Genomic DNA, 26,160 nt, shown 5'->3' with positions numbered 1-26,160 from the left:
ACAAGCAAAGCGCACAAACCCCACAGCTCATCTTGCCACAAGCGCTTCAGGCAGCCTCCGCCTCTGCTTTTGTAAATGAAGATCGCGGTGATGTTTACATATAAGAAAATATCCCTTTTTGTAGAATAATTACAAAAGAAACTGCAGATAAATAACGGAACTGGCATTTTCCTGGGGCCTCACAACACTACCAACACCAACCCCCAAATCCTTGTCCTTTTCTCTTTACTGCATCCATCCCAAGACACCTCGGAGTCGTTTACGGCTCTTTGGAAATGAAAACAGATCGGTTTTGTCAGAGCTGCTCTTTTTTCAGGAACTGGCACTAAAAATGTATAACCCAGCTGGTATTTTCTAAACCAGCTTCACTCCTGACAGAAAAGACATCAGAGAGGTTCAGATAGGAAGAAATCCTCTCCCATAAGTGCTCACAGATAGTGGATTCCACCTCTCCATGTGTAAACTCCAACTCCAGACTCAGCAGAACCAAGTCGCTCGCCCAGAATGGTTCCAGCAGCACAAAAGGGAGAACTAAGATGAACATGCAGCTCACTCGAGTCTCATTCCTGAAGGGTGCAACGTGTATGCCTGCCTTCCCCACGGATACACCAGTTCCCATCAGTGCAGACATTTACACAGCAAGAAAACGAATTGCAAGTGTTGCACATTTGAACCAAACTGCGTTACAACATGGTCTTTGAAGGAAGGTACACGAGGGGATGCACGTGCTTGCTGGGCTAGGAAGAGGGAATTCAAGCACTTTTTGACAATTACAACTGGGGAAACATTACTGCAAGCACACCTCCTGCAGTAAGATACTATTTACATTCAGAAATTAATAGGGAATATAAATATGATGTATAAAAATAACATAAAACTAAAAAAGTTATTTAAGCGACCTCAACAAATTGACTCTCAGTCACTAAGGTGTCAGCCCTCTTGCGATTTTGTTTTAATACTTCTTGATCAGAGAGTGCGGGAAGAGGACAAGTGGAATGGTTTTAAACCGAAAGAAGGGAGATCGAGGTAAGATCTCAGGAAGAAATGTTTTCTTGGGAGGGTGGGGAGGCCCTGGCCCAGGTTGCCCAGAGCAGTGGTGGCTGCCCCATCCCTGGAGGTGTTCAAGGCCAGGTTGGATGGGGCTTGGCGCCCCTGATCCAGTGGGAGGTGTCCCTGCCCATGGCACGGGGTGGGACTGGATGGGCTTTGAGGTCCCTTCCAACCCAACCATTCCATGATTCTATGACTCTAAATCAGATGAGGCTCCTGTTACCCCTTAGGGGGCTGTTCCCACCACGTCTGCCTTCTTACCAAGGTGTGACGCTTCATGTGCTCCCGGCGTGTGAACTTCTTCCCACAGATCTCGCAGGGGTAGGGCCTCTCTCCTGTGTGCGATCGCATGTGTCTCTTCAGGATGCACTGATGCATGGCTGAAAAACTGCAGTAGGGGCACTTGAATTTCTTTCTGATGACAGTGAACTCGTTGACTGCAAGAGAGCAAGCAGAACAGGCAGGTTACTCTCAGAATGTCTCAAAGTGGTCAATCATGTTCAGTATTTCATTATTACATTAGTTTACTGTGAAATCACACTTTTGCCTTTCAACCATCTATTTTTTCAATCCTTATACTATATTATTGCACATTTAATCCTTACACGACATTACTGCACTTAAACTACATTATTAAAGAACTTCAAGCGCCCTCATCAGAGCAGCTTTTGAACATGTCAGTACATTTCTTCTCTAGTATATCACAGGAAAAGTATCTTTTGCTTTATCTCCTCCCTTGAATTTGACACCCATTTTTAGAGTCAGAGGCAAGGAGCCCACTTCCTTCAACAGCAAGCGCCAATTTTATGAACAAAGCTATTTATGATAAAACGTTTCCGGTAATTATTAGCTCGATTATTAGTGCTAGGCCACCCAAACACTTGTATTTCCCAGGATCACTGTAAACCAATTACTATAGAGTCTAGACAAGGCAAGCAAGCTCTAAGCTGATCAAGGGAAGTCAAGAGGGGACATGGAACACTACTTCCTCCAGTCCGAGGCCACGTCCCGCACTGCAAGAGCACCAACTCGCTGCACGTGCAGAGCACGGCCCGCAGGACAAGCTGCTCAGCAACCAGATCCCAAGATTACGAAGCAGAAGTACTTTAGAGAGGAGACTATAAAAAAAATCCCTTACTTCCTACATCACCAGATTGTACATGATCCCGTCTTTCCGAAACACCCAGATGCCTCCTGATTCCTGCTTCCTACCTGTCCCTGAGCTACTGTGGAAGCTGAAATTGCTCCAGAAGAACGTTTTCAGCTCCTATTTCAAAAGTCACAAAACACTTTATGCAGCTCTAGTTTTATTGAAAACTATTTTTTTCACCACATCGCCATTTAGTTCTTGAATCTACAAAACTACACACGTGAAAAATAACATCACTGATAGAAAAATACCTGTATTGCAGCATTAACATTTTGACAGTGCTGGTAAATATACGCACCTAGATATATTTAGCCACCACCTTCCGCAAAGCTATCATCTCTTGGCTAATGACAGTATTTTATAGAGGTTAAGGTCATAAGAAATAACCTTTAAGATGATCATCCAGGCTGTTAATAGCAGCACCACAGGTAACGGCCACTGGACACAACCATGGGAAGAGCAGCACAAATAGATGGAGAACGGGATACAAACAGGGCCAGAGCACAAACCCACAGCCGTAACTTCACTCAAACACAGACAGAAGATGTGCAGGTTTAAAACCCACACAAGACTGCTTGGAGAAAAGCCTTTGGTGGCGTCATCTCAAGTAGATTTACTTATTTCACTGAGCTTGATTAGAGAGAATGTGGTGACCTGGCTATAGAAAAGTAATTCCATGTTGAATTTAATTCTAAGATTTGAAAAAAACACACAAACGTGACATGTCATTAACTATTATCTCTGAACGAAGGAAACCAAATTGAGCAAAGCCCTTTAAAATTCACTGAAATTAATTCTGCTGGCACCTTGCTTTTCTAATTCAGACAAATCCCACCGTGCTGCTCCCAAATTTCCAGGTTAAGGCTCGTTTTGGCCACTTTCTCGCTTGGCTCGGCTTTTCCATTCCTTACTTTCTGGTTATTTAAGAGCAAAATAAATTCCAAGGTGGTTCAATTGATGTCTGCGACAAGGGAGGCTGTAAAGGATATGCATTCACAGACAGCCCGGATCCACAGTGCCAAAGATGTCAATGGGAACGAGAGTGAAAAAAGTGAACGCGACTGCAGAGAAATACAATCTAAAATATTGACTGAAGTACGGTGTGCTCCAAGGATTGAGCAGGAACGTGTTCTCAGCTCAGATGAAGAGTAAGACCTAAATCAAGCAGGGAAACACTGGCTTCCCAACCCTGACATGCACGGAGCCATCTCCACGTGCCTCCAACTGACAGCAGGAAGGGGCCGAGCAGCGCTGCCCCAGACCAGACCAGACCAGACCTGTTCCCTCTCCCAGAGAGCGAAGTAACACAGACCAGATGAGCTCTTGCCTGGCTCTCCACAGGAGAAGGCTCTGCAAGAAACTCCACTGGAGGCCTCCAGGCTGCTCACATCCACCACAAAATATTTCTCAGTTTTGTCTCCCTGAGATGCAAAAATATTACAAGAAGGAACTTTCCTGAAGAACTCAAAAAGACCATTTGCAGAAGTTGCTTTCGACTCCTTTGAGGAAAGCAACCCTACAACACTAAAGCCCAAGCTGCTGGCAAGCTGTGTTGCATGCAGAGCAGCTGGGATGCTCCAAACTTAATTATGCTACTTTTCGTTTCACAGTTACTATAATCTGGTGTAAATACATAGCAAGAGACACAGAAATATTTAATCTTTTAGAAAAATAAATTAATTTCACATAACAAAGCAAGAATTACAGCAAGATTTCTACCCTCCAGTAACAACCATCGCTGATTTTGTGTGTGCACCCTAAGTTCCAATTAGATCTTCAATGTATTCAATCTTCTACAATCCTCTGCTCTGTTTCCCAGCATACATTCAGCCTGGCTAACAACCACATTACATATAAAACTAAACAAATCACGTTATATAAAACAAAGGAGTCGGAAAAGTTTACAGAATTCCTGAAAACCTCAGCCACACTCCAGTGTATTTTAGAGAAATTCCTAAAGGTCGTCAAATATAACATCAATAAAACAGACGAGCTCTGTGACAACTTTTGTGCCCAAACCATGTACCCTTTGGCACAGAGGAACAAGCAGCACATTCTTCTCTTTTAAATGATACAGAAAAACAGACTTTACAGACAGCTTACAGGGCTGAGCAACCCAGCTTTCACAGCTCCTTGTCTCAAGCTGAAAACCCTGCAATACCCCAGCTGTCTAACGGACAGAGCACCAGACTAGAACTCAGAAGACAGGATTCTATCATTAATTCTATCACCAACACACTTGACAAGCTGAAGTATGTTATTTTTCCAAGGAATACTCTGAAAACATCACTGTTTCTTTTATAAAGCACTTTGAGATCTACTGATATGAAGAGTTTAAGGCAGTTTAAGCACACAGAACGATCACACCAATAAAACAGCCCATTACATGGACTGACAACAAGTATCTGCGCACAAACCCTCCACCAGGGCCGCAGTTACAGCATCTGGAACCAGCACATCATCCACCCGACCCGCTCTGGGGAGCCACTCTATTGTGTTACGTTTATTTGCAGCAAAAGAATAACAGAACAATTTACTTTTCCTAGTTTAAAAGAAGCATCTCATACACACAATGGTAGCTGCACGTCCTCAGGATCCTCGTTTTATCCTACACCGTCCAAAAGCTCAACCCCACCCAGCTGGGCAGAGCCCAGGTAACACGCTTTCAGGTGGTTAGAGAGGTTCTTCTGTGTGCCGAAGCCCTTGCCACAGAAGAGACAGACAAATGTACGCTCGCTCGAGTGCACAGACATAAGATGCCGGTTTAAGTCTGTCTTGTCTCGAAACAGCTTGGCACAGTTAGGACACTGCATCTTCTTACAGTTGAAGTGGATGGTCTTCTCGTGCCGATCCATGTTGGATTTCAGAGTGAAGCTGGCGGGGCACTTGGAGCACTGGAAGCGGGCGAGCTGGCCAGGAGGCAGGTTGTCAGCAAGGGCAGGCTGGGAGCAGCCAACCAAGTCGAAGGGGAGCAGCATGGAGAAGGCATGCTCGTAGATGTGCTCCTTCAGCTCCTCAGCACACAGGAAAACCCTCCTGCAGAACCCACAGCTCGCTCTCTTGCCGAGGGCTGCATCCAGGAACGGGCTGTCAGCAGTTACATCTGCGTCTTCGGATCTGGAGAAGCTCGTATCTAACATAGAAACACACACACACGTACGAATCAGTGTCTGCCCCCAGAAAATAACGGCGGTTCAAACAAATATTCTTCTCTCTGCTTACCTGAATCAGAGTTATCAAAGTGACAAAGTGCTAAAAATCCATCCTGAGCAGCCTGAAAATGAAAAGCACATTTAAGTCAGAGCGAGCGTTTACAAGAACACCTCTTTCCACCTAGTGCTCCATCTCCACCCTGTCATTGCCTTCAGCCCTTCAAGGGAGGCTCCTCTTTGACTTGCAACCCTGTCTGCCCTTACACAGCTTTCACTGCCAGAGCAGCTCCGTTAATTGGCCCTTCTGCAGGATTTGGTGTTTTGAAGGCAGTAGCCATCATAGCTGTTTAGGTCCAGAGTTACTACTCAGTATTCAGTCTTGCTAAGCAGCTGTAGCTCCCACTGAGGTGAAGGGGAAAGAAACACAGGACAGTGTCCAGTAAATACAACAGGACTGGAAAATCTTCCCCTCAGCTGGCACAGCTCCTTTTTCTTCCAATATAGAAAAGCCCCTCTTCTTCATGGCTCCCTTTATGCAATGCTCTCTGGCGCTGCTGATCCAAATGATAAGAAAAAGCATATTTTCCCCCCCATAACCCACTTCAGAGATGCCAGCATGTGGCAGATGGCAATGCTGTGAGGGAGAGGCAGGGCTGCTGGCGACAGAGTAGGTGGTGACCCACTGCTCCGACCAGCTCGCTTTGCTCTAAGGCAGCCGCAAAGGAAAAATCTCTATTTCCACCCATTTAATGGAACTTAAGTATCATTCAAAAATATTAAGAAGAAGAAATGCCATGGGAAGCTATGGAGTTTGTGTCCAACTTCTGACTGGCAGGAAGATGCACCAGGGGAGGGTTAGGTTGGACATTAGGACAAGGTTCTTCCCCCAGAGGGTGGTGGAGCCCTGAACAGCTCCCAGGGAAGCAATCACAGCACCAGGCCTGACAACAGTCCAGGAGCATTTGGCCAATGCCCTCAGACCCACAGGGTGAATGTTGGGGTTGTTCTGTGCTGGGACAGGAGCTGCACTTGATGAGCCTTGTGAGTCTGTTCCAACTCTGGACATTCTACGGTTCTGTGATTTCCTACAGAAAGCCAGGCTGCTTCTGTCTGAATTCAGTTACAAGAAAGCCAGATGCAAACCAGCAGAGGTGAGCGATGCATTGACGGGGTCTCAGCTGTCTTTAAACCATTATTACATTCTCGTACATGATGTTTTGCAAAGACAGGGATTTACAATTGAAGTGGCACATATATGTTAAAAAAAAATAGGTTTTTTGAGTGCAAGTCCTGTTGAGGTAAGGCAAAAAAAGATAAAATTAGGACAGCACCAGCCCTGACCTCAGATTTCTAGTTTTAGAATAACCTATATTGAAAAAGAAGAAGCTAAAAGATCAAAGTGTTATGAGCTTTCAAAGCACCCTGAAGTGGATAACTTTGTATTTAAATGTCTTTGCGTTCCCCCCTGCCTTACCTGGGCTGAGGGAGGCCCTTCTCCTTCGGCCACAGCTTCTGGTGACATTCCACCAGAAGAGCGGGTCCCAGGGGAGCTCTGAGTGGCAAGGGGTGGAGCAGGCAGTGGGGGAGAGTGTGCTTCGGCTTTGCCATCGCATTCACCCCTTGAGCGGCCGCAGTTGGTGCCAGGCCCTGGGGAACACAGGAAACGAATCTCACCCACGTGAACCAGCACCAGCTGGTGGCTTTAAATAAGGCCTGGCTGAGGCAGCGCACCGACACTCGCAGCTCGTCTTCTGCCAGAGGGAGGGGACGCAGCAGGACAGCGACTGCCAGGCTTTTTTGGTCTGTTTTTCAAACCATCCTCCCCACCCGAACTGCCTCCTCTGTGCGGGGTGTACAAGGCAGCGTGACATCACGTGGCACCGTCACAACAGAATCTGCCAGAAGAAAGCAGCACAAACATCCAGAGCGATCGCATTTCTGAGGGGAGGGACACCGCCTGGAGAAGCCCCATGGCGCGCACACATATCTCAGTCTGGAGGTGACAGAATAAAATTCATTCTGCTAGTGACGTCACAGTAATTTATGTCACAGCTCCTGATCAAGCTCTGACCGTGGTGTTTATTTAACACAGTGCTGACAGCCCGTGATCTCAAAGTGCTTTACAGAAGATGGGAAAAGTATTCCTGTCATTCAAAAGCCAGCGAGCAGGGAAATTCAAATATTTGTACCAACTATTCAATTACACCTGACAGTCATTACAGTCTAAACATCCACCACAGTCAAGGAGGACGACACGCTTTGTCTGGCTGGAGCAGAGCCGTCCCCTCCTGCCTACGCTGCAGTGACACTCGAATGGTAACCAGTATTCCAGAAACTGCACTGGTCATCAGTGACAAATCCAATTCCAAATAAAGAGGAATTAAAGTCGGTGTGCATTATGAGTCAGTAAACAGACTTTAACAAACACCTTGACTGAGTATTGCAATGGAACACTGAGCAGGTTGTTATTTGTGAAAAGCAAGCAGGCAAAATCAGAAGCAAATATGGCATAAAAGTAAACAAGTTCACATTTAAAGCACTCCATACTGCAAAGGCTTTTTTATTTCTAATACAAAAAAAGTCTGATTGAAACCTCTACAGACATAAAGAACACACTCTAATGAAGCTACAAGTAACAAGTCAGAGTTTATTCTACAGCCGAATACAACAGATTTGGATCTGGGTCACTACGAAGCACTTGAGTGAAGCCACGCAGAACTGTCTAATAGCAAACAGTCCCAAAATTAACTTTCCATCAGCTGTCAAAGGGAATTTGGCTCCTGTGCCACAACTTAAGTGTTGATTTGCCTTCTTCCGCTTCAATCGCAGACTGAAGTCTTCTGCAACTCAGTGAACTCTATCCAGGTGTGATAACGGTGCTCCGAGTTTTCACTCCGGTGGTGCCCATCTACTGCTGTTATCATCTGAAGGCGGGACCACAACAGGCTAAAGCCCAGTAAATTCGAGACAGGAAAAAATGGGGAAAAAATAGTGAATTCCTGCCTAGCCATCCACGTGTTCCTGTTTTTCCTGAGCATCCCAAAGAGATTCAAACCACCCTGTTCATGCTGAAGGTACACACTGTGGCCTCAGATCACTTTGAGGTGTCTCTGGGCTGCTCTTCCTTAAGCAAACCAGTATTTTAGCACACACACAAGCCTAGCTTGATTAATTCATTAGTGTCCTTACAGAATTACACAGGTTCCTAAGAAAATACACACTTTTAAAGCAAAAATTAAGGCTAATGAACAAGCAATAAAATACAGTAAGGTGAAGCAATAAATTCAGTCATGCCAGTTCATGAGCCATGATGTGCAACACCACAAAGCACAAAGATAATTTTTAAAACAATAATTAACATTTATTGGTTTCAACAACTGCAAGTAACACAGAGAGAGAAAGCCACAAGAACGACACAAAGATGCAAACAGCACCTGAATTAACATTTTGTCCCATTCTGACCAGTACTGTGAGCAACCTTCTTCCCTTCTAAATTTGTATGAAAGTGAATTTTAATCACAGGTATTTTAATCTCAAATCAGCAATCAAAAGCACTTTCCTTCAGTCAGCTCTGCGTACACTGGTGTAGCAGCGTTATCCGAATAAAGCACTGGCAGTGGGACAGCAAACAGAAAACAGAAAGGCAAAGGTTATTGTATCTCATTTAAAATGGCATCCACACTCCCCTAGATCCTGGTTTATCATGTACAAAAATTCCACACCAAACTGGACACCTTTAACTCCCTCCTGGGAAAGTCGACCACTGTGTCAAATGCATTCCTTGAGCATCCAGTGTGTGTATAAATTATTGGCTCCAATGAACCACTGACTAAAAATACCATATTAGCTGGCGTGCCCGAAAGAAAAGGGCTCTGTGCACCGTGTAATCACTTGGGCAGCGAGTGCCAGAGGAATTGCTTCTATAAACAGTCTCAGTTACAACAGGGTAAACAGGAAAAGCCAAACTTAGATGTAGAAAAAGAGTCTGCAATGTACCAGTCTGAAAATGTAGAAGAGTTGCCCTTTATGGCAGGCAGTCACCCCAAAACCAGAACAGTTTCTGACAACAAGGATGTAAATGAGCCAACTTATTTTCTGATAATACTGAAGTTCCCATTCTCTTGATTATACTTGGCAAAACCAGCCCAAAACACTCAACGAAAGCCTTTGAGACCTTTGAGGCTGTGGTGTAACCGTGCGGAACAATGCTACCAAAGTTCAGTATCAGGAATGAAATAAGGCAGACGTCATTGCCCCGCGGAGCTTGGCAGAACGGCACCGAGGATGGAAACCAGCAGAGAACAAGCTGCGCTTGCAGCCAAACCATGAAAACATGTAGGGACAAGGAAAACTGAACCTCCTACAATGTCTTGTCTGAACGACATCCCCAGCGACAAACCACGCAGGTTCAATAACTAATAAAGCTTCGTGTTATCCAGGAATAATTCTCGCATACTTTCTTTTCTGCAGAATCTGTGCGATTTGTAGGTTTCTAACAAGCAGTGAATAACACTGAACTTCATCCAACACCATGAACATGAGACCCTCCAGCTGCAGGTTATCTGGCAACCGTGCTACTCAAGATATTTGATTTTTCCCTTCTGATTTTAAATGGATTTACACTGGTTCACTTTAGAAATGCTCTCCTTGTGTTTGACTGTGTCATGGTCCTACAACACCCCCCACATCCCAGGCTTCCATTCCCATCAGCAGAACTTTAAGCAATGTCACACCTTGTACGATCATTTTGGCATACAATGCATTAGGAAAAAAGGACAGGGTAAAATGAAAACCTTGTGTATCCTCAGGTAACTTCTACAACAGCATGAACTACACAGAAGAACACATGAAGACCCGTAATGCACGCAGTAATTGGAGATCAATATCATCTTTAGAGACACCTCAGAGCTTTAAACACATAAAATTGACTTTGGAGCTGTTCACTCCCATTAAAGCCTTTTCCTCCAGAAAATAACCATGAACACAGTTGCTTGAGTCAGGCCCTGCTGCTCTTCTGAGAGAATGTAAAGACAACTCCGTGGTAGCAGGGAAGATTAACACCATACTACACATTTTTTAAACTCGAGAGAGACTGATCACTTAAAATTCTTGAAATTAGAGTGTTTCCTTTCCAAATCAGACAGATGAAAACTGTGCTGCGTTTGTTTGGTTTGGGTTTTTTTGTGCCCCTGCCTACTTCCCCTACCTTTTTTTTTTTTAATAACCCAGGACTTAAAATGACTCAACATCCTCAAATTGTGTTTGAAGAAAAACACCAACAAAACTCACATCAGCCTAGACTGGGCTTTTAGATCTTCAGAATCTTCTCACCACTTGTTTTACTGTAGTTCTACACACTGAAAATCCTCATTAAACTTGATGTCCTATTGTATTCAGTAATGACCACTTAAAAACCAAGTGAGTCTCCTATCACAACATCTTTTTTAAGTCATTAAAATAAATCAATAGCTGTGAATCTGAATAAGATGAAAGAAAACCATGTAATTTAACTCTCTGCTTCTGCAAAAACTTGCCTACAAGGCAACAGCCACATCCACCTACTGGTGCGAGAGCTACTGACCAAGCGAGCAGTTGTCTTTTTGTCTTGTGCAGTTCACTTTGCTTCCACAAAGTGGAGAGATTTGAAGCTCAGCTGAGGGAAGTTCAGGTAATAGTGAAAGGATTGGTGAAAGGTCTCTGGGGAGACCTTATAGCAGCCTTCCAGTGCTTGAAGCGGGCTACAAGAAAGCTGGGAGGGACTTTTTACAAGGATATGGAGTGATACAATGAGAAGGAATGGCTTTAAATTGGAAAGGGGGAAGATTTAGATTGGACATTAGGAAGAAATTCCTCACAAGGAGGGTGAGGAGGCCCTGACCCAGGTTGCCCAGAGCAGCGGTAGCTGTCCCATCCCTGGAGGTGTTCAAGGCCAGGTTGGATGGGGCTTGGAGCCCCTGATCCAGTGGGAGGTGTCCCTGCCCATGGCAGGGGGTTGGAACTGGATGGGTCCCCTCCAACCCAAACCATTATATGATGCTATGAAAAAGAACCTTGTACACAGGCTGGAGGGACCTCCTCACCACCTCCTGAGCTACCATGGACCCCCTTTTCTAATGCTTTCAAGCCTTATTTTAAACCCAACTGGTCTCCTGCCTACACCACGCCTGTTCCCGAACTCCGCTTCTCAGCTGCTGAGGCATCTCTAATTTCCAGCCCAAATTTATGACTGCCTTACACTCGCCTGTCTTTCCGGCAAGCGGTCTTTCAGCTCTGCAGTGAAATCTGAAGACCTCCACCCAAGAGCAGGATGACGGATGGAAGGCAGTGCAGTCATTATTCCAGTTTCTCCTGACGACAGGTGAAACCACACGAGTCATGAGCCCAAAACCTCACGAGTCACGAGCCCAAAACCTCACGAGTCACAGACCCGAACACACGGTGCATCCATCCTGGCTCCCGCCCGTCCTGGTGCCAGCTGAGGGCACTCTTCCCACCGCACGCCAGCCCGGGTGCTCGGCTACTGCGCAGGATCTTTGCTATTGCATTGCAGGGAAGGGATTTGCAACCCCAGAGCCCAGTGTGAACCATCTAAATCTGATTTAACTGGAGATCATCCAGTAAGCCCACTGCGGTGGAAGTAACCAGAGCACTGCATTAGCAATTCTCCCCAGACATTAAAGCTGCAGGATGGAGAATAGATACTTTTTTCCTCTAAATTTATGAAGATTTACATAAGTCTTCATGAATTCATATTTATATAAATATATCTGTTTATAAATTTGTTTTTACTATATATAAAATTCTACTATTCAGATATGAGAAGCAAAACCAGATACTGAGACCAACATAATACATGCAGTTTTGTCCCTTCATGCTACAACCCAAGTGATGTTTATAAGTTATCATGTTTTTTGTCATCAAGGAAATTAAAAACAAATCTGTTAAGTGAACTTTTCACTCTAATTAGTTGGCCAGCTTTCTCAGTATAGACTAAAATAAGCCTTTTCTGCTGGAAGCTAACACGTAGCTCTCAAAGCCACCACTTGCTGTATTTCATGTCACAAATGATATCCCCGTCTTCTGAGAGTGTTATTAAAATACAGCATTAATAACTTTTCTTTCTTTGTGCACTAGAGAATCAAACTTTTACTACTACATTGCAGAAAACACAGAGATTGCTGGAAAATAAGCTGTCCACACGTAACGGTATCCATCAACTGCCTCCAACAGGTCACCAGCAGAAAACATTTGTTTCCATGTGCGAGTACCACAAAGCAATCAATAGCAGCTCATTACTTAGCAAGAGGTCTAAAAGCAAATAGCAAGAAGTGAAGATCACGTGATCCACAAAATCACAACCGTTTCTACAGACACAGAAGCAACGGTCAAGCCTCCTTTCGGCATCAGTTTGGGCTTCCAAACCTTTGCGGCTACTTTTGTTACCACAAGGACTCAAAACACTTCATGTTCTGTTTGTGAGCTCCATTTTGCCAACAAGTAAAAGAGAGATTTGAGGCCAAGCGCTACGTGCATACACCAAATACTTCCTTCCACAGCTTCAGCAGCTGAATCAATACCAGACACAGGTTTCCTAATGTTATGGAAAGCAGGACTGAGCAGGACTTAAAACTGGATATAAACATGAAAGTCACATATGAGACAGTGCCCTGTATTTTCTTCTCACTAAAGATTTCACTTAAGGTATCAGTAAACAAAAAAGATAAGAACGCAGACTTACGAGAGAGAGAATGGGTGCCTTTGGGCAAGTAATCAAACAGCAGAGAACTATCCTCTCCCAGCATGTCGGCTTTCAGAGACAGCAAACTGTTCTTACTCATGAGAGCCGCGCGCAGGTTGGCAACGGTGGCGGCCTGGAGCGCATCCTCCTTCTCCGGGGTCAGGGACTGTGAGATGTAGCTGGCCTCCCCGCCCAGAAGGGCTTCATCGACGTTCCCGTAGGGGTCTGGCCGCTCTACTCTCCCGTCAGAACTGCTGGGCTCTGCTGCTGTCACATCAGCACCTGGAGGATGAGAGATGCTGTCAGAGACCCGAATTCCTGAGACGAAGCATACTGACCATGCACGCCTGTCTAACCGTGGGTCCAAACAACTGAGAACTGGGAGCTGCTCAGCACCTCTTTTGGCCTTATGGTCACCTTTCATGTGTCTCCATCCCCTTCTCCAGAAGCCCGGAGATGACCTTGGCCATCTGCGTTTTGCTTCTATAATGTCACACTATCAGTTTTACTAAATCTTAGCCAAGCAGAAGAATTCAATTTCCTTTGAATCTGTACATATTTTGTCACTCCTCTCTTGCCGAGGGAGCACTTAACTGATGTATGCGTTCGTCTAGACGATCACAGAATCATGGAATGGCTTGGGCTGGAAGGGACCTCAAAGCCCATTCAGTCCCACCCCCTGCCACAGGCAGGGACACCTCCCACTGGATCCAGTTGTTCCAAGCCCCATCCAACCTGGCCTTGAACACCTCTAGGCACGGAACAACCACCACTGCTCTGGGCAGCCTAGGCCAGGGCCTCCCCAACCTCACAGGAAAACATTTCTCCCTAAGATTTCATCTCCATCACCCCTCTTTCAGCAACATGATAATGAAGTTTGTTTTAAGAACAAATATTTCTGCATCAAAGGAAATTACAAGAGTCTAAAATCCAGACGCTGTTACAAAAGGTGGCAGAGAAAGTCAATTCCAGCCCATAAAACTGGGAATGTAACAGCCAGCTTTATTAAAGCAAAGCTATGACAATGCTGCTGTTCCTCGGCTCCTCACCGCCCACCCGGCAAATCGCAGGAGATAACGTGGGCCAGAGAGGGTGTCTGGCAGCTGAACAGGCTGCCAAGCGAGCAGGAAGGCAGTAAATCACCTTGTGTCGCCTCCCTCCTGTTCCGCAGCTCCTTCAGATGCTGACTGACAGCCGCCAGAATCCACTGCTGCACACAAACGCTAATTGCTAAAGCACACGCAGATTAATTGTAACCACAACAGGACATTAGACGTTCCTCAAAAACCAAGATTGGAGAGAGACAGCGAAACAGAGGCTTCGGAGCTTCCAGTATTTATAGCTGATGTAACCTAATCAAACACACATTAAGGCAAAATAAATATCCACTTAGTCACACAAGGACTGGAATGCTCTCCGCACGCTGAAACACAAAACTACACTGAGTTCCTCTTCACGGTGCCTCCAAAACCACTTCCCTCTTTTCTCTAGGACACAGCTCCTTTTAACAAGCTTTAGCCAAAGACTTATATGAATCAAAAGCACTCGTCACTGCCCGGCAATCTAAACTGTTTACTACAGTGCTCCAGCAGCTCGGAACCCAGGCTGCAGTAAATGAGCTTCCAGGCTGCAGTTACTCCAGGCGAGGGCTCCTCACTCCATCCAGCTCCTCATGTCTCTGTCCGGAGACAAGCCCCAGCAACCGTGCAGATTCCAGGCACGGCTCGCGGGAAATCCCAGCCGGAGCAGCCAGCTCAACATGGGATTAATGCTGCTCTAAAAACCTGAGCTCATTAGTCTCTTTAGCAAATCATTATTTTGCAGTTATTCCGCGCCAGCCTGCTTTCAGAACACAGAGGCTTTAGAAAACTCTTACAGAACCATAGAATCGCTTGGTTGAAAAAGACCTTTGAGATCACGAAGTCCAACTGTCCCTGTTCAATACTAAACCAGATCCCTGAGCACCCCATCTGCCCGTCTTTTAAATCTCTCCAGGGATGGGGACTCCACCACCTCCCTGGGCAGCCTCTGCTGGTGCCTGACAATCCCCCCAGTGACTTGCTTGCTTTGCTACGCTACTCAAAGCCCAAATCCACATCAGAAATCCCATTTGTCAGCAGGGACACAACTGCTATCATAAAAAAAATGACTTGGAAGTCCCATCAGCTGAGCCCGTCACAAACCCAGGTATGAGAGCACCAGGTTGTACTACTCAAACCCAAGGAGAAGTTCTACAGCCATCTGCCAGCCCTTGGGAAGGGCAAACACAGAAATGACGTGATGCAACTTAACAATAACTATCCAAATGAAATGTTAATGGGATAAATTGTTTCCCAAGATCTAGGGGAAAACTGTCTGTAAAAAGCATTAGACCTAACTGAATAAACACACATGCCATAGCAGAGAGACAAAGGAAAAGCTTCTCCATTTTAAAGGATCCATTTGAGTACCTTAATTAATTACTTTAATATGTAAAACAAATATTTTTCTTGTATTACATCTCACTGCCTAAGTAATCTTTCCTCTTTACAGCTTAAACTCAGCTGTTACCAAACTCCTTGCTCAGCGGCTGCTTCTCTCACACCACTTACTTCCTGCCTGCATTGTATTTTTACCTTCTCAGTGAACCCCCAGAGGTGCTTTTCGCTGTTTCCCAGACTCCCAGTGCTATTATTCTCTTTCATAATTTGGCTTTTTAGATCATTTTTTTTTCCTCTTTCGACTTTTATTTCTGCTCTCTCATGTACACAGTCGAACATCATCTAGAAATCTGTCGCTGGAGGACTAAACCCCTGAGAAGAGAAAGGCGTGAATGAAAGCTGTACAAGACTCCATCTGCTGCTGAAGAATTGAAAGCAGAAACAAGCGCTTTCCAGAGAACTAAAGGCAATGTTTTGCCAGGATGACATTCCTCAGTATTCATCTTTTCATTACAGTCTCAAGGTAAGAGAAGATCCAAGATTCTCCTGCCTACAGGAAAGATAGGGAGGGGCTCTTCATCAGAGAGGCACGGGATAGGATGAGGGGGAATCGTTTTCAGCTGAGAGAGGGGAGATGGAGATGAGATCTTAGGGAGAAATGTTCTCCTGGGAGGGTGGGGAGGCCCTGGCCCAGGTTGCCCAGAGCAGTGGTGGCTGCCCCATCCCTGGAGGGGTTCAGGGCCAGGTCGGATGGGGCTGGGAGCCCCTGATCCAGTGGGAGGTGTCCCTGCCCGTGGCAGGGGTGGAGCTGGATGGGCTTTAAGGTAGACCCTTTCAGTACTGGAAGCTGCTCTAAGGTCTCCTCGCAGCCTTCTCTTCTCCAGGCTGAACAACCCCAGCTCTCTCAGCCTGTCCTTGTATGGGAAGTGCTTCAGATCATTGTTTCAGGGATGTATTTTCTCGTATTCGATTAGGAAGATTTGGTTTCATCTCCTTACGAGCACAAGACACAACTGATTTTTAAACTCACAGGGGAAAGAAAAAAAGCTTTCATTTCCTGATGTTTTTTCTCAGGAATAAAGTAAAAGAATGGGAGCACTCAGGCTGGTAGAAAAATTACAGTCCTTAACCAGCTGCTAAAAATACCCCTGAGGTTTGTAATGCAGACACCCTCTCCCTTAACAGAAGGGTTTCACAATCCACTATTTGCTAAGCAAACCCCCACGTTCTCACCTACTGTAATGTTTACATGGAGAAGTGACACCATGAACTACATTGGTTCTGATTAGCGCTGTTTTACAAACATAACCGTACACACGTGGATGCAATGAGTGTGCACAGCTTTCCAAACAAACCCCACGTCACAACTCTGAGAGCTGTGCGGCAAACGGACATTTAACCACAACACATACGAGCATTTAAAACTGCCTTTAAGTTAAAAAACACTGTACCTTAAGTGAATCCTTATGGAACCAAGACCGTGGTCTCCTTCAGAGAGCTCTTTCCCACCCCTCTTCTCCCAGGTTTGAGTCCTGCTGCTGCGATTCAAAGCAGGGTGACCCAGGATCCGCACTGCCAGGATCTGAGCTGCTGAGAGGCACCACCCTGCGCAGAACTGCCCGTCTCCAATGCTGTTGCTGTTTCTGAAGGGCTTGAGGAGTCCGTGACAAAGGCAGCACTCATCACACAGGCTGGAGTAGAACGTCCATGCCTACAGCCACAGGATGCTCATCCATATGTATCACCAGCAGCAACAGAATCCTTCTCCTCAGCACTGCAAGAACAGCGTTTCTAAAACCAGCCACGCTTGTTCTACACAAATACGACCTGGTTTTATAACTGTGGTATCCTAAAAGCACAAGTATATCCTTATATTTGTTTTCCTCAAACAGTAATCAGTGTACAAATATCAACTGGAAAATTCCCTCCAGTCCGATAGGTGTCTGGGGGGGTTGGTGGTGTCAATTTTTAATCTTCTTCCTGTGATAGTTGTTTTTCTAAAGCTGAATCAAATCCTGCAGGTATTTTCCCATGGTCTGTGTCAGCAGCCGAAGGTCCTGGCCCCAAACCCAGCTGCTTACTGCTGCTCTCCCACTGCCTGCTGGTCACCTCAGCTCTTCTGCACAGCAAACCTGGTCACCAGACAGATCTCCAACACGAGACGACAGAAAAACCAACCCAGAGAAGAGGGAGATTGTTAACTAGATGAGTTCACTTTTTGAAACTACTGTAAACTGGAATAATAAAGTGGTCCTTGCAGGAGCAAGAATCACTGGCTGGAGTAGAAACCCCTTAACCCACTCTGTTTTCTCCCCAAACACACACAGCTGTATAGTAACTCTGAACTATCACTTTAAAAATATTAAGGCTGACTATAAGCTTAACGTCCATTTCTAAGTCTTACAATTCATGTAGTAACAGGACTAATATTCTCTGCTGCTCCTCTGTACAGTCTTTGGCTGCACATCTGCACACAGACACAAACACGAAGGCAGAGATATCTAACACCCAGGGATCATGTTAAATACGAACACGAGCACTCATGATATGGCAGGACGCAGAGTTACAACCTTTGAAAATCCTTCAGAACAAATATTTACCTTTTGAAACAAGTGCCTTCAAGAAATGCAGAAAACACAAAAATAAATCAGAGATCAAGACAGCAAAGTTGGGGCTCAGGTTTGATTCCCAGACACCGCATCCAAAGAATGAATTCCTACTGTATTTTAACAAAAAGTGAAATTTTAGTTGGGAAAATCAAAGTCCTAAACAGGGATAGCTGCAAAGCAGGGCGAGAATTTTATAGTAAACTCTAAAACCTTCCCCATTTCTCTCTGGTAATTTCAGTGAAGAAGCAAAAAGGGTAAAAATATTTGTTTTGAAAGCTGAGATCTCTGTAAGGACGAGCCTGATGTAACCTTGGCAGGGGAACAAATGAAACAGTGAGAAGGGCACTCGAGAGGGGCAGTGCCTCTGCTGCCAGAGGGGAAGCGATTAAGGGAGTCAGGGCTGTGTCCACAAGGAGGAGGAAGAGGAGGAGGAGGGTGGCTTTGGAGCCTGGGGAAAACGGAATGCAGGGTGGGGAAAGGAAACAGAGACTGAGCTTTGAGCTAAGGCTGGTTTAGGGTGGGACCATTTTAAAGCCAGGGTGTAGCCATGGAGTAAGTGTCCGGGTTTAAAGCAGCGACTGTAGTTTCCAAACTTGAAAATAACCTGGCCTAACCCTTTAAAAACAGGAACTCTTTAGAGTTACTCCTACAAAAACTGCACTCTAACACTTCTGTTAGCCTGTAGCTGTGGCGATAGGGAGAACAGGCATTATTCCCTGCAATGCTTCTGCAAAACCCAGTACAAGGACACAGCACCCGGGGAGTGGGGGTTCTTTCCGCTTGGTTTTGCTGCAAGGAGCAGCCACCTCCATACAGCGAGCGGCACACTCGGTGCACACAGAGAGCACTGCAGAGGGTCAGGAAAGCTGGGCAGCTCTGTAGGGCAGAGGAATGCAGAAGGGCTAAGCTGATTTCGGCACTAAGAAGGAATTCCGGGGGTGGCACTGGAGCAAAACCCTGTAACCAGGGCTAGCTGCAAAAGAAAGCCTGAAATCGCCGACTGCCACTGTGTAAGGCTTCAAAATATCTCCCAATAAAAACATCCCCAAGCTCCCTCAATTGAGGCAAAGACAATTTTAATGCGCTGCACCATAACTACGGCTTCATGAAAAGCAGGTGGAAAACCAGAGTAATTAATTTTCCAAGCGGCAGGCAATTTGTAATTTACTGTTATCCACCCTCAAACACACTCCAACACCTTCCCAATACACCGAGTGTTTTGATCCACACCGCCTACCCTCCTTAAAAAGTGATCTTCCCAAAATGGGGCATCAAAGAATGACCCAAATCATGAACTGATGGGTGGTTACGAACCAGAGGACATTTGATGAGCACCCCAAGCACTGAGCAGCTTATGCTAAATGAAATAAAGGCACCTTAGCATAAGGCCTCACAGCTTTTGCACCAGAATTAAAGCAAACTTTGCAGAAGAAGCAGCTGCTGTAACTGACACACTGTCCTCAAGGTTTCTCTTTTCAACAACAGAGAGTTGTTCTACCTTATACTCCTCTCATTTCTCACGGGAAGCTTTCCTCAGTAGTCCTTGACTTGTTGCTTTGTAGTCTATCAATTTGTAGACTGAAATGCTCACATAGCTGTTTCTCATGAGAAAATAGAATAATGTATTGTAACTAATGATTACTTGTTGCTAATGAAGAATCATCAAATCAGCTTGTAAAACAATGGCTTGCTTCAGCAAGTAAGGCATAAAATGTGTTGTGAACTTCGATTAAATGGCTTCACTTGGATCATATTGATCACTGCGTGTTGTCCCATATTTTCTTCCGTCAATGAACAATTTGAGCCCACGCTGCCTTAGGACACCAGGTATTAACCTGACAACCGAAGTTTTTCCCAGTCTAGTTTTTGTTCATGACTGTAACCAATACTTAAATGCCTGCCTCGAGCTTTTAAACTGCCACCAGATCTCATAGCACGGCAGATGGATTGGAGACTCCATCTCTTCCAAGCAAAAGCTGTTTAAGGACGAGTAAGTGACTATATTTTGTCCCAGTGATTTTGTTGGCTGCCACGCTACTCAAACCCTTCCATGATTCTATGATTCTACAATATAGCGACGCCCTGTCCATCCCTCCCATGCAGGTCACTGCTCCAGGCTTATCAAGTCCCTAAGCTCTTCTTACACAACACAGCAATTTCACTACATGGGACTGAAGTAAAGGAAGTTCCCAAACTGTGGCATCTTTAAAAATGACTGCTCTGTTTTGAAAGTAACTGGCTTCATTTCACAGTCAATTGGCATACAAATTCACTCGCAGCTTTAGGGTGCAAACACTCAGAAGACGTGTGGGAGTATTACCTCAGAAATAAATTCCTGAATCCTAACTACTACACTTGAAATCATGCGTTAATAAAACTATCAGTAAATTCTTCAAAAGACCCCCCTCCAAGTGACAGTCTTCCCTTAGGTGGAGAGACAAAGCCAGTAATGTTTTGCAAGCTTAACAGCTCCCCCAGTGAGGGAAAACTCTCCTCTTTGTCAAGAGCCTTTTAACACCTAATCTTGTAAAAACTTCATCCTGCAATGTTAATGGAACAGCAACCTAAGGAAAATGAAGATGCTCAAGATACAAGCCTTGTGAATTTTGTAAGCCTCTTTGATATTAAGGCTAACAAATAGCAAAGTATTTCTTTAGAAAACCTACAAAATTCAAGAAAACAGACTAAAATAAAAGGCAGACCTGTTATTTTGGCAAGCCTGTGAAGGAAATTCTGCTTGACGCAGCTATGAACAAAGTTATTATTTATAAACGTCCATCCTTCAGTTTACTTTGGAGAATCGCTGCTCCAAGTAAATGCATTTGGTGAGGAAAACAGATATGAATGCTTCGTCCAAGGGATGACGGACTGACATCCTGAACAATCCAGACAGGATAGGGAAGAACAAACCTAAAGTGTTTTATGCTAAATAGAGAATCCAAATTAATGAATTGAAACTAGCATGAATGGATGGTCCTCATCAAGCTGCATGCTTGACTGACACCACCCTGAAGACACTGAGCTTAATCACATTCTCAATCTTCCATCCTGACTTAGTTTGGATTCTTTGGCAAATCCTATTTGACCTTTCTTTGCTGGATGACGAATACACTCCTCGTGGTGGACATTAAGAGTCCCTGCTCCAGTTGCTGCTCCCACAATGTTAGATTACCATTAACAAGATTACTCCAGATGCTTCTCTTTATTTTAATCCATAGTGCGATCAAATTCAAAGACTCTCAGAAGCACCCTCCCACCATCTGGAAAATAATCAACTGATTTGGAAGGAATTCTTAGCCTTTCAATTAAAAATACTGTGCCTTTTTGATGCCTCATTGATTCACATTTAGGTACAATCTGCTTACATGTTTGGGACACTTCAGTACACCTTGCCTGTGTTGAGAAGAACATGTTTGCCCAGATGAGTGGTGGCTGCCCCATCCCTGGAGGGGTTCAAGGCCAGGTTGGATGGGGCTTGGAGCCCCTGATCCAGTGGGAGGTGTCCCTGCCCACGGGAGGGGCTGGAACTGGATGGGCTTTGAGGTCCCTTCCAACCCAAACCATCCCATGGTACTATAATTCTATGTTTCCCCACTGAGAAAGGCACCATTACCAAGCATGAATGAGCTGCTAGATGCTCTAAAGGCAAAGTTTCAGTGACTGAAACTGCTCCTAAGTAGCATGACAAAGTAAGCAATCCTCTTTATACAGGAACAGGAGAGTGGTATTAATCTGTGAAGTATGCTGCTGAATTAAAAGGGTGATTTACTTGGGTTTACGGGGTTGCCTGCAAGATCCACCTTCCAAAATGTTGCCTGCATGTGCTTGAAACGTAACGCGGATTCAGACCAAGACGAAGCGAACAGTTTGTACGATTCCAGGAGGAAGACACTAACACAGGACCTCTAAGATGGGCTCCCATAAATCCACTTTTGCATGGCCAGGTCTGTGCCAGACCTCCAGTTGCGAGGCATTTGCAAAACGGTACCAAAGGACCCTACAGCCAGGGCTTTCAGACTGAACAGGCATCACCCTCAAATAACTTAGTAGATCAAAAAAGTGAGTGAGTCCTAGAGAACAAAAGGCTGTAGGTAACTTTTTCCCTCTTAGCTACTTAGAAAAGAACATTCAACATTTATTTCCTCAGCAAACGAGTGCCTTTTTGTCTGAGTTATTAACAACAGGAATAGGGACACTTGTAGATAAATGAGTGAAAAAAAGAGCCTTAGACTACAAAGTCTGTTTTAAAGACTGAAGCCCAATGCTCTTAAATCAAAGACACCTTCAAGATGAAATTTAAACACATCCCAAATACTCGTTGCACAGTGCAGACACTCACCATTATCCGTTTTCACACAAGAGAACCCATTTATCTCCATGCATAGCAGTTAAGTTTGCAACCCCTGTAACCTACTTCTGAATTCCAGCAGGAAAGCTAAAACTAGGGGTACTAACCACAAATCTATGCAGAACCCTGCCACTTGGGAGACACAGCGGTTCACAAGAGGGTTGCTTCCACCTGCTGGAGATGGGAAATAATGTGAGATCATGAGACCCCACTGCTCATGGGATCCAAGACAGCAATGGCCTGAGGTAGTGGGGATGCTCTCACCTCATGCTGAAGGAGAAGCAACCAACGCGGATTTCACTCACACTGCCCGTCTATACACATGTACTCGAGAGGCAGGCATGAACTGCAACAGAGCCCACACTGATCTCAAATCTTCCCAGTCTGTAGGCAAAAAGTCCCCCCAAAAGACAGGAAAATTTGACCTAGAACGCAGGCAGGGCTCCTGCTGCATGCTTCCCCGCCACGAGCTCAAGCCCCACAGCGCAGAGATGTCCCTTTCCACAAGGCAGAAAGCCGAATTTCACCTCTGCTCACCTCTCCAGATGGCCAGCACAGGGAGACCAGGAGTAGCTCAGCCTCCAAACGTCCCCTCACTCAGCACGGTCACTTTTCCTGGGCACACACTGCTCCTGGAGCAGCCAGACTGGCTGGCCGCTGCCAACACACACAGTCCCTGCACCTCTTCGGCTCTGGCATTCCTCTCCTTTTGGACAGTGAGAAACATCGCTATTCAGTTTTTCCTTTTGCTCTACCAGCACCAGTGGAATATTGAACCTTCTCCCTCAGCCACCACCATTCAGCTTCCCTTTTCCCATCATTAGAAACACCTCTTTAATTGGAAACCGCATTTAGGACAAGATTTGGCACAAATAATTGGATTGTGCCTGCTGATGCGCTCAGCACTGTGCTGAGTCAACACCAGAAGCCATCTTCCTCTCATCTGGAAAAGAAAAAGACCACTTCTATTTAATTCCTTAACAATTAAGTAATCCAAACATCAATCAGCTTCCAGTCTTTTATTCTTAGTACTGTTCACAGTGATATAAAGATATTCAATCCAGTTTGCTGAGGCAATCCGAGTCACCATTCTGCTTCGGCACCCACTCCAACACGTGGCTGGCTTTGTGTACCTGCCTGAACCCCGAGGCAGGATCCACGTCTGAGCCGTGTTCAAGGGATGCCGTGAAAGCAGGAAAAATCTATGTGTGAATAGCACACCAGGCAATCCCTGCCGAGACTTCATTCAAAACAGTCCTAAAATACACGCATTATAAAAACAGGATTCGTCATAAATCACTGCTATCTCGCATTTCTATTCTAACTGACGTTGTTTAGATTTTATCAGCAGCCAATTAGAATAATTACATGCAAGCTCGCACAGCAGATAACTGTAAAACATAATACATCTAAAGACATCTGTAGAGAGTTAGCTGTTCAAAGAAAACCACATTTAAACTACAGTATGTAAGCAACTTACACAGCCTTTTTCAGCCCATAAAGGCTCCTTAGACTTTCAGTAGTATTTATATTGCTTTTTTCAGCTGAATTTGGCAACAGAAGGGTATATAATCTCACACGCCCTTCTGCTGGCTGACTGGGATGCTGGTATGCAGCGAAACACAGGCTAACTCGCAGCACAGACCCAGCTCTTCAAGTCAGCTTGAGGGAGTTTAATACCATGCTCCCTTAAAGCCCTTGGGAAAAAAATAAGCCCTACATCAGTAGCATTCCTGGATCTATTAATTGTCAGTGGATAACGAATCAAACAGGATTGTTATCTTGATACAGAAAATGAACTGCTGAAGACCGAGAAGTCAAGGAAATGGTTTTTTTTCCCCAGCTGTATACTTTAAAAGCAGCCGCTAAGCCCAGACTACACGTAGTCACACATCAAAATACATTTTAAGCCTTAGTAGTATCTCAAATCCCCACATTATTCTCAAGCATTACCAAATGCTTATCGGGCTATACCAGCAACAAGCTCCTGCACATGAGAAAGTAACACCTGAATATGGGAAAGTACTGAATTCAGTACCGTTAGGAGTAAATGATGCCTCTGTGTGGTGTAATTACATCATCAATACACCCTGCAAGGAAAATTCTTCAGCCTTGACATCACTTTGCCCACTTGATAAACAGACACCAGCCTTTTCTCTCATCAATTCCAACAACTGGAAGGGTGTTTTGGGGGTGGTTTAGGCCACTACGTCCACAGCCAAAACCAAACTACCAACTTGTTCCGCACGAGAACCAGCCTGCATCACTGCACGCCGAGGACCAGTGCCTGGGTCTTTTGAATTGCTGGCAACATAAGTTTCTAAATTTTCCAGTTTCTGGCAAGCTAATATATTTCAGAGACCAATAAGATCATATCACAAACAGATCCAATTAACATTTTTAATTTCAACCACAGAAATCAGAAGAATTACTTACTTGGGTCTCTGCTGTACGGCCACCCTGAGGCGGGTAAAAAAGACGGCATTGGAGAACTTGCCCTGCTGTCATCCTCCACTTGCTGTGTAATATGTCGCACAGTCTCTTTGTTTTTGCGGTTCTTCCTGCGCCCGGTGGGTTGCCAGCCATCCCCTACTCCTTGTTCCGCAAACGCGTTCTGTATTGCACTATCCTTGGCAGAATGCAGTTCACTCCCTCCATAATGGGACGGTGAAACCTGTTCCTCTTTGATACGTAAAGACCCATAGCCCATGTCACCAGACCAAAGAGACTGGGACGAAACATCTTCGTGGCCGTCTGTTTTTGGTTCTTGATCTTCTTTTCCGTAAGTGCTCCCTCCTTCGTGGCAGCTGGCAATAGCGGAATCTCCAGAAGAGTTTGCTGGACTGGTTCGCCGAGCTAACCAGGGAGATATGCTCCTGCCAGCCACCACCGCGGAGATCAAAGCATCCGTACTGCTGCTGGAAGGGGCTCCGAGTTCATAATCGACAAGGTCATCTGAGGCATCGGACTTTATGCTTATGTCAAGAGCTGCTTTTATGAAGTTGTGGCAGGCCTGTACAATGTCCGTCATCTGCAGGTAGCTGGCAGCTGACATCACCTCGATGACGTTCCTGCTGGTCAGCGCTAGGTGCGCCGAATACATGAAGTCAATGATTGCCTTGAAGCCCTGTGCGGTGACAATGTCTAAATGGGTGACAGTAGCCTGGTCCGAGGTTTTCTGGACCTGGCAGTACAGAGTTTTGAAGTAGCGGCTACTCCCGAGCAGAACGTTTTTGTGAGCCTTAAATATCTTCCCCTCCACGATGATGCAAACGTCACAGAGGATGCCGTGCTGCCTCTGCTCGTTGAGCTCTCGCAGAAGATGACGGTAATGGGAAGCAATCTCCATATCTTCCTTTCGGTTATTCATTTGGAAATCTTTGTGCTTCCTCTTCCACAAGTCCTGGATAGGGAAGGAAACGACAGCATTACAATATATAAAGCAACATTACAGTTGTGTTTTTCAAAGACTGAGACAAACCAAGCTGCACCAAATTAACGGGTTCACCTTGAAAGAACGCCACAAGACACAACCACCGCCTGCAACTGCCACGCAGTTGTTACACAAGGCAGTGAATTTTTACCAGACCTCAAATAATTTAAGTTAAAAGGGACTAGATTTGAACCTCAGTCCTCCGGTGCTTCATAACAAAATCGCTACAGGCTTGTAAGAAAACCTGCCTTATGGGAGGT

At 45.2% G+C, this 26,160-nt stretch overlaps 1 protein-coding gene across 5 annotated transcripts in view; it reads right to left on the bottom strand.

Annotated features, from left to right (window-relative positions):
- The window catches only part of ZBTB46 (zinc finger and BTB domain containing 46), a 50,790-nt gene that overhangs the window by 8,276 nt on the left and 16,354 nt on the right, over nt 1–26,160 (bottom strand). For 3 of the 5 annotated variants that reach the window (XM_069871515.1, XM_069871512.1, XM_069871513.1), the window contains exons 5-10: nt 24,904–25,870; nt 13,091–13,372; nt 6,827–6,999; nt 5,423–5,474; nt 5,022–5,333; nt 1,312–1,487 (exon numbers count right to left, since the gene is read on the bottom strand). In XM_069871515.1, coding sequence (XP_069727616.1) covers nt 1,312–1,487; nt 5,022–5,333; nt 5,423–5,474; nt 6,827–6,999; nt 13,091–13,372; nt 24,904–25,870 — 1,962 coding nt within the window. The remainder of the gene's footprint in view (nt 1–1,311; nt 1,488–5,021; nt 5,334–5,422; nt 5,475–6,826; nt 7,000–13,090; nt 13,373–24,903; nt 25,871–26,160) is intronic. The other 2 variants (XM_069871517.1, XM_069871516.1) reach the window with 2 other exon arrangements.

The sequence above is a fragment of the Phaenicophaeus curvirostris genome, chromosome 18 (assembly GCF_032191515.1).
Source record: "Phaenicophaeus curvirostris isolate KB17595 chromosome 18, BPBGC_Pcur_1.0, whole genome shotgun sequence".
Taxonomy (NCBI): domain Eukaryota; kingdom Metazoa; phylum Chordata; class Aves; order Cuculiformes; family Cuculidae; genus Phaenicophaeus; species Phaenicophaeus curvirostris.
This window is presented reverse-complemented; position numbering and strand designations above follow the sequence as displayed.